Source organism: Petromyzon marinus, unplaced genomic scaffold (genome assembly GCF_048934315.1).
Source record: "Petromyzon marinus isolate PM22_M1 ecotype Great Lakes invasive population unplaced genomic scaffold, UKy_Petmar_22M1.pri1.0 PM_G_Scaffold_44, whole genome shotgun sequence".
Lineage (NCBI taxonomy): Eukaryota > Metazoa > Chordata > Hyperoartia > Petromyzontiformes > Petromyzontidae > Petromyzon > Petromyzon marinus.
Window position 1 is genome coordinate 86,812 of NW_027422996.1, and position 8,349 is coordinate 95,160.

The following is an 8,349-nucleotide window of genomic DNA, read 5'->3' on the forward strand; positions in this document are numbered from 1 at the left end:
GACTTGAGGCAATTGGCAGATGCATCACAGTACACATCCACACCCACCCTCCCACTCACCCACCAACCGATTCACCCACCCTTTCACTCACTTACCCACTCACCTACCCAGCCACTCATCTACCCATCCAGTCATTCGCCCACTCACCTACCCACCCACTCACCTACCCACCCACTCACCTACCCACCTACTCACCTACCAACCCACCCACTCATCTACCCATCCAGTCATTCGCCCACTCACTCACCTACCCACCCACTCATCTACCCACCCACTCACCTACCTACCCACTCACTCACCTACCCACTCACCTACCCACTCACTCACCTACCCACCCACTCACCTACCCACCCACTCACCTACCCATCCACTCACCTACCTACCCAGTCATTCGCCCACTCACCTACCCATCCACTCACCTACCCACCCTGTCATTCGCCCACACACCTACCCATCCACTCACCTACCCACCCACTCACCCACCCACTCACCTACCCACTCACCTACCCACCCACTCACCTACCCATCCAGTCATTCGCCCACTCACCCCACACCACACCGCACCGTTTGAACCTCTTCCTCCTGCGCTGATACGAGCCGTCATCAAAGATGTTCGCAGCCGCCGGGTCCACGACCCAGTGATTGCTTCTGCCCGGCCGGCCCGGCCTTCTGGGCACTTTAACGAAGCAGTCTTCAAACGTGAGGCAGCGACGGACAGAGTTTCCCCGCTTCTTGTCATTGTTCTGATAGAAGGGGAAGTTCTCAGTAATGAAGCGACGGATGTCCCTCGCTGTCAGGCGGCCCTCGGCCGGGATGACAATTGCCATTGTGGTGCCACAACAGAGAAGCCGCTCCGTCGAAACCGGGGCAGTCGCTGTGCTGCTGCGACCGAGAAGCCACCTGGCTCCCATCACAGCACTTCCCCTGCCCCCCCCCCCCCCCCCCACCTAAACACACACACACTCAAGTAGGGCCTCATGGGGAGGGGGGGGGCACCTGCCCTGAGTTGTTACCCGAGAGGCCCCCTCGTGGGGGTGCTCCACGGTTTCTCAGGGTTAGGGAATTGGCAGGCACCCCCCCCCCCCCAGGCCAAATGGCACTGCGGCGCCGTGGCTTAACTTAGAATTAAATGACCATGGAGAACTCGCTGAGAACTGCAGTGAGGAGATGCCTAGGACACACGCGGACCAGCAGACAGGTGGGGAGCGGGGCAGCGCGGGTTAAGCGTCTCTACCCATGGTGCACCGCGGGTTAGCGTCTCTACCCATGATGCACCGTGGATTAACGGCCCTACCTATGATGCACCGCGAATTAACGGCCCTACCCATGATGCACCGCGGATTAACGGCCCTACCCATGATGCACCGCGGATTAACGGCCTGACCCGTGATGCACCGCGGATGGGCGGTGCGAGGGCTTTGAAAGGAGGATAAAAAGGGACGCTTTGGGGAAGCACGGGGAGAGAAAATAGAGGGCAGACAGGTCGATTAAGTATCAGGCAGTAGCGAGATAGGTTAGACCTGTCCTGCTGGTCCGTACTGACACGCACAGTCTAGTTCGTTTATTCGTGGGGAATAAACCGTCCGTAGGGTATAAACCGCATCGTGTTGTCTCTGTGAGTACGGAGGGGCGGTGCGTGGTGTGGCGAGCCTGCCCGCGGTGATTCTTTTGTTTGCGCGTGAGTGATTAATTTTACCCACGTGTTTACGCTCGCACGGGTGAGTCCACTCGGGGCTTGACGGGCATGCCGGGGCAGCAGCAACGTGCTATCGCCCTGGGAATAAAAGTACGGGTCCTTCGATCATTAAATGCACTCGTGCGTGGTGTGGTGAGCCTCTGCATTGTGTGGTACTGGTTGCACTTCGCCCGCGCCAGTACGGGGACGTGCAGGAGCAGCGGCGCTCACGGCACGCGCCGCGCGTGCCGGGAATTGCGCAGCGCGACCTAATTAGTTGCTTCCGACCGGCTGCGAAGGTAAATGAAACAAGATTACACAATTCAAGCACGCGATGCTGCTGGCGGTGGTTACCGCGTGAGTAGAGCTGCGCCGTGAGGTACACGGGTACCCACGGGCATAATCATACAACGGGTGTTGCAGTTGTGGTAGTGGTATGAATTTAACGGGGGAGTCGGGAGCCAACGGCCCCGACAATTCGGTGATGGCGGGGGACGGTAGCCCCCACAAATGCATTTTTCTGTTTCCAGCACCATAACCACAACCTTAGTAATGTGTGAACAACAGATCAATGTTGGTGAACTGATATACATGGGTTATCTCCACTGTAATGAAGGTGAGTGGTGCTGTTCAACAAAGCTGTAAGTATATTTGTACAACCACTATACTGCAGTCTTTTTTCGGGGAGACTGGTTCCCATTAAGTGAAAAATGGATCTCCCCTTCTCACGCATCAAATTAGAGCAGAAATGTAAATATACACACACAGCAGATTGAGCAGTTGCTAACGTTCATCATCCATATTTCATTAGAATATTTACCCAGGAAAGCACCACCGAGACTGAAGACTACGTGCATAGATAAAAATGAATGCTCTTACAGACACCACAGTGCTGCCCTTCAAGTCGGGCGTGCAGAGTTTTACGATCTCTGCGTGATCCATAACTCAAAGAGTTGCTGTGTAAGAGGAGTGTGGGCACCGTACTCCGCTGATGAAAAAAGAGCTCCATCCTCTGCTTTCACAGATACCATTAAAACATTAACCTTGTTTATATAAAGTGTTTTAGAAATGCTTGACAAGTTTCTTCACTTCCTGGGAAAACTGTTAGAAAGTTCACAGACCTTCAATAATGCACACCATACATTTCATCAATGTGGTATACTTTCATAAAACATATATTTGAGCTTATTTCCATTCACATTAATGAATGGCATCTCGGCTTAAATAAAATTAACGCTATGCACACTTGAAGGTCAGAAGCTGTATTCCTGTATAAGCATCTGTTTGAATGCAAAATGCAACCTATATGTTAACCTTATCCAGAAACACAAATCAAAGTGTCACCATTGTCAAATATACATTTGACGGCTCTCATCTGAGCTTGAGGGTGGAAATTATACATTTATTGGCAGGCACCGGCCTCTGCATAGGATGACTCTTCTATTTAGGATGTATAGCAAGGTTTGCTACGTACTGTGCGAAAGAAGTTCAACATACACACATGAGGATTACAATAATAAGAATACCGCGAATGAATTTGTCCAGAATAGCCTCCTTGAGTCTCGAGATATTCGTGTCGAGAATACTGCCATTGGGATGCTGTGATGACGGTGATAGGCGCCTGCAAACGTGGGAGGAGGAGCACCCGGAGAAGATTCCTGACCTTCACGCTTCAGGGTCGCCCCTTCTTCATATTTCACCGTCACTCGTGGCCACGTAGCGAAGCGTTTTTCTGGATTTTGTTGTTATTCTGTCTCTTACTGTTCAAATAAACCTACCATTAAAATTATAGACTGATCATTTCTTTGTCATGGGGCTAACGTACAAAATCAGCAGGGGATCAAATACTTTTTTCCCTCACTGTAGACTCAACACTACCATAGACACAACACTACCACCCATAGACTCAACACTACCATAGACTCAACACTACCATAGACTCAACACTACCCATAGACTCAACACTACCATAGACACAACACTACCACCCATAGACTCAACACTACCATAGACACAACACTACCATAGACTCAACACTACCACCCATAGACTCAACACTACCACCCACAGACTCAACACTACCATAGACTCAACACTACCATAGACTCAACATTGCCCATAGACTCAACACTGCCCATAGATTCAGCACTACCCATGGACTCAACACTGCCATAGACTCAACACAGCCCATAGAATTATGGACCACAACGCCTCTGTCACCAGACTTATGGACCTCAACGCCTCTGTGTCACCAGACTTATGGACCACAACGCCTCTGTGTCACCAGACTTATGGACCACAACGCCTCTGTGTCACCAGACTTATGGACCACAACGCCTCTGTGTCACCAGACTTATGGACCACAACGCCTCTGTGTCACCAGACTTATGGACCACAACGTCTCTGTGTCACCAGACTTATGGACCACAACGCCTCTGTCACCAGACTTATGGACCACAACGCCTCTGTGTCACCAGACTTATGTTTGTTGCGGTTGCACCCGACTTATGAGCCGCATGGCTCACAGGGCTATACCTAATAAATGAAACTTGTGTGTCACCAGACTTATGGACCACAATGCCTCTGTGTCACCAGACTTATGGACCACAATTCCTCTGTGTCACCAGACTTATGGACCACAACGCCTATACGTGTACAAATACATTTTTTTTTTACCAATTCCACTTTACAATAAAATTGTAGACACGGCACAATATATATTTCTGAATCTTTATTGTTACCAACATTTTTTAAAATATTCTCCGTTAAGGCAAAATTCTGAAATATTGGATTTTTTACAAAGCCTTGTGAATTCACCTTGTATCTGAACAAGTTCAATTTGTGCAAATATATTTTTTCAAACGTATAAATAAAAAAGACTGCTTACAAATATCAGCTCTATGTTTTCAAGTAAATACATTTTGGGTAGTGAATAAATTGTAGTCTAAATAAGCTACACATGACGAATTGTAGGCAATTATAGTTATAATCAAAGACATTTTTAAACAATCACGTGGTCCCTGTAGTCGCCGTTAAGAGACAAAATCTGCTTGAAACAGTTTATCAACATATATGAATACATTGATTCGAATAAGCAGAGTTAATTTCCTATTTATGGCATGCCAGCTATGTGTCAGTTTTCGATATCAACATCACCTTATAAAAGAATAACATTTAAAATACGCACAGACAAGTATTCATTCGTAATTATTGACAGGCATATTAACAAAATTGAATTACTGCAGTGAAATATACTGCATCAGGTTACATCGTATTAACAAGAAGCTATTTAAAAAATACGCAACTCCTGCTTAACAGTGTATGTACAACAAACTATTGCAGTGTCATTCAAAACGAGTAGGCCATTGCATGCTGGCGTCTGGGTCAAAATGTAGCAAATTCTAAACATTAGCTACAAATAATAGATCACGGAGTTTAGATCGTAACACAAGCAATCGTCATCAGGTGGGACAACCACAGCAGCAAGAAGACAAAACTGCTGAAGTAGGCGCCTACTTCAGCGTCTTCTTCTTGCTGTGGTTGTCCCACCTGATGACGATTGCTTGTGTTGTGATCTAAACGCCGTTATCTGTTATGTTTCTACCCACGTGATGACTTTACCGAAATAACGAGAGAGTATGGATTCCTGCAGTCACGAAAGCTTCGAATCAAGATTGCCGACAAACTACACAACCTAGATGACGCATCAATCATTGCCCCCTACTGACAGGCTCTTGTCCACATGCAGGCCGGTGCAGGGCCACCACCCGGTGCCACACAGGGGCAGCTGCTATTTGGGGATGCTCTTCGAGCGTCTCAGACGAGATACGAAACTCCGAGATGCCGAGGCGATTAAGCGAGCACCGCGTAAAAGCAATTATCATGAGAACATCGTGAATGCTTGGGAGCTTATTGGCTCTCGCTCCTGGTCAGAGATTGACCCAACCCACAGGTCCACAAAGACTGGCCGTTCTTACTCTGCAGGTTGAACCTAGGAGCTGAGTGTTCAACTTCACGTTCTTGTCATTAAAGGCCTGTGACAAAGGTGCACCTATTGTAGCAACATCGTCTCTGGCTTACACATCTACCGGGTCTCCACTTGACTTTGTATTGTCTAGGAAGTCCACCCACACCTCCACTGCCACAAACTGCTGGGAGTTGCCTCGCTCTGCCTCACAGTCAGAATTCTCCTCCTGCTTCACGTTGCCTCCATCGATATGAAGGTCCCATTTTGGAGTTGAATCTTCATCTTCACATTTTACCTTCACTTCTTCCCTCTTCACCATCACTTCTTCACATTTCACCTTCACTTCTTCGCTCATCACTTCTTCCCTCTTCACCATCACTTCTTCATATTTCACCTCGATAACTTTAAAAGTGTCCAAGCTGGGATTTTCTTCTGGTTCGTGTTTCATGAGGGATGGGCTCATGGTGGCACTTTGACTTTCACAAGCTGATTTCAGACTACACTCCTTGTGGATCTTCTGATGCTTCTGTGTTCTCTGGTGTACTTGAAGATTTGATGAATGTGCAAATGACTTCCCGCACACACTGCACTTGAAGGGTTTCTCTCCCATGTGTGTACTCTGGTGTACTTGAAGATTTGATGAATGTGCAAATGCCTTCCCGCACACACTGCACTTGAAGGGTTTCTCTCCTGCGTGCATTCTCTGGTGTGTTTTAATATGATATGAATCTGGAAATGCCTTCCCACACACACTGCACTTGAAGGGTTTCTCTCCCGTGTGTGTTCTGTGGTGTTTTTTAAGAGCAGATGAATCTGAAAATGTCTTCCCACACACACTGCACCTGTAGGGTTTCTCTCCCGTGTGTGTTCTCTGGTGTTTTTTAAGAGCAGATGACTGTGAAAATGCCTTCACACACACACTGCACTTGAAGGGTTTCTCTCCCGTGTGTGTTCTCTAGTGCCTTTGAAGATTAAATGAATCTGGAAATGCCTTCCCACACACACTGCACCTGAAGGGTTTCTCTCCCGTGTGTGTTCTCTGGTGTGTTTTAAGAGCAGATGACCGTGAAAATGCCATCCCACACACACTGCACCTGAAGGGTTTCTCTCCCGTGTGTGTTCTCTGGTGTTTTTTAAGAATAGATGAATCTGAAAATGTCTTCCCACACACACTGCACTTGAAGGGTTTCTCTCCCGTGTGTGTTCTCTGGTGTGTTTTAAGAGCAGATGACCGTGAAAATGCCTTCCCACACACACTGCACCTGAAGGGTTTCTCTCCCGTGTGTGTTCTCTGGTGTTTTTTAAGAGCAGATGACTGTGAAAATGCCTTCACACACACACTGCACTTGAAGGGTTTCTCTCCCGTGTGTGTTCTCTGGTGCCTTTGAAGATTAAATGAATCTGGAAATGCCTTCCCACACACACTGCACCTGAAGGGTTTCTCTCCCGTGTGTTCTCTGGTGTGTTTTAAAAGCAGATGACCGTGAAAATGCCATCCCACACACACTGCACCTGAAGGGTTTCTCTCCTGTGTGTGTTCTCTGGTGTTTTTAAGAGTAGATGAATCTGAAAATGTCTTCCCACAAACACTGCACTTGAAGGGTTTCTCTCCCGTGTGTGTTCTCTGGTGTGTTTTAAGAGCAGATGACCGTGAAAATGCCTTCCCACACACACTGCACCTGAAGGGTTTCTCTCCCGTGTGTGTTCTCTGGTGTTTTTTAAGAGCAGATGACTGTGAAAATGCCTTGACACACACACTGCACTTGAAGGGTTTCTCTCCCGTGTGTGTTCTCTGGTGCCTTTGAAGATTAAATGAATCTGGAAATGCCTTCCCACACACACTGCACCTGAAGGGTTTCTCTCCCGTGTGTGTTCTCTGGTGTGTTTTAAGAGCAAATGAATATGAAAATGTCTTCCCACACACACTGCACTTGAAAGGTTTCTCTCCCGTGTGTGTTCTCTGGTGTTTTTTAAGAGCAGATGAATCTGAAAATGTCTTCCCACACACACTGCACCTGAAGGGTTTCTCTCCCGTGTGTGTTCTCTGGTGTGTTTTAAGAGCAAATGAATATGAAAATGTCTTCCCACACACACTGCACTTGAAAGGTTTCTCTCCCGTGTGTGTTCTCTGGTGTGTTTTAACAGCAGATGACCGTGAAAATGCCATCCCACACACACTGCACTTGAAAGGTTTCTCTCCCGTGTGTATTCTCTGGTGTTTTTTAAGAGCAGATGAATCTGAAAATGTCTTCCCACACACACTGCACTTGAAGGGTTTCTCTCCTGTGTGTGTTCTCTGGTGGGTCTCAAGAACTGATGGCCATGCAAATGCCTTGTCACACACAGTGCACTTGAAGGGTTTCTCTCCTTTGCGAGTTCTCTGGTGCTGTGTCAAATTTCCCGTCCGATCCGTGCTGTATGCACGCCGGTCGCAATGTTGACTTGTCGTACCGAGCTGCTGTGCTGACTGCCTTTGCTCCATCAGACCAGCGTCAGCTGCAGACAGAAAATAAGAATATCCACACCATCTACACGTCAGTATCGAGCCATGGAGGAATGAATATATACAGTCACACGTGACTTACACGTCTATATTCATTCATGTATTCATGACTAGCTGTACTACCCGGCTTCGCCCGGGACTTGGATCCACCACGTCCGGCCGCCTTTGTCTCCCCAGTGGCGATGTTCACACCACAGCAGTTAC

The 8,349-nt window shown here is 47.8% G+C and overlaps 1 protein-coding gene across 1 annotated transcript; it reads right to left on the minus strand.

Annotated features, from left to right (window-relative positions):
* Window positions 1–6,984: 6,984 nt before the first annotated feature.
* On the minus strand, window positions 6,985–8,124 carry LOC142917252 (uncharacterized; the record flags this gene model as incomplete). Its single annotated transcript, XM_076061869.1, has 2 exons — window positions 7,238–8,124; window positions 6,985–7,072 (listed from the first exon to the last, which is right to left on the minus strand). Coding segments are annotated over exons 1-2 (975 nt in total), but the record flags the coding sequence as incomplete, so codon positions are not given.
* Between the last annotated feature and the right edge of the window lie 225 nt (window positions 8,125–8,349).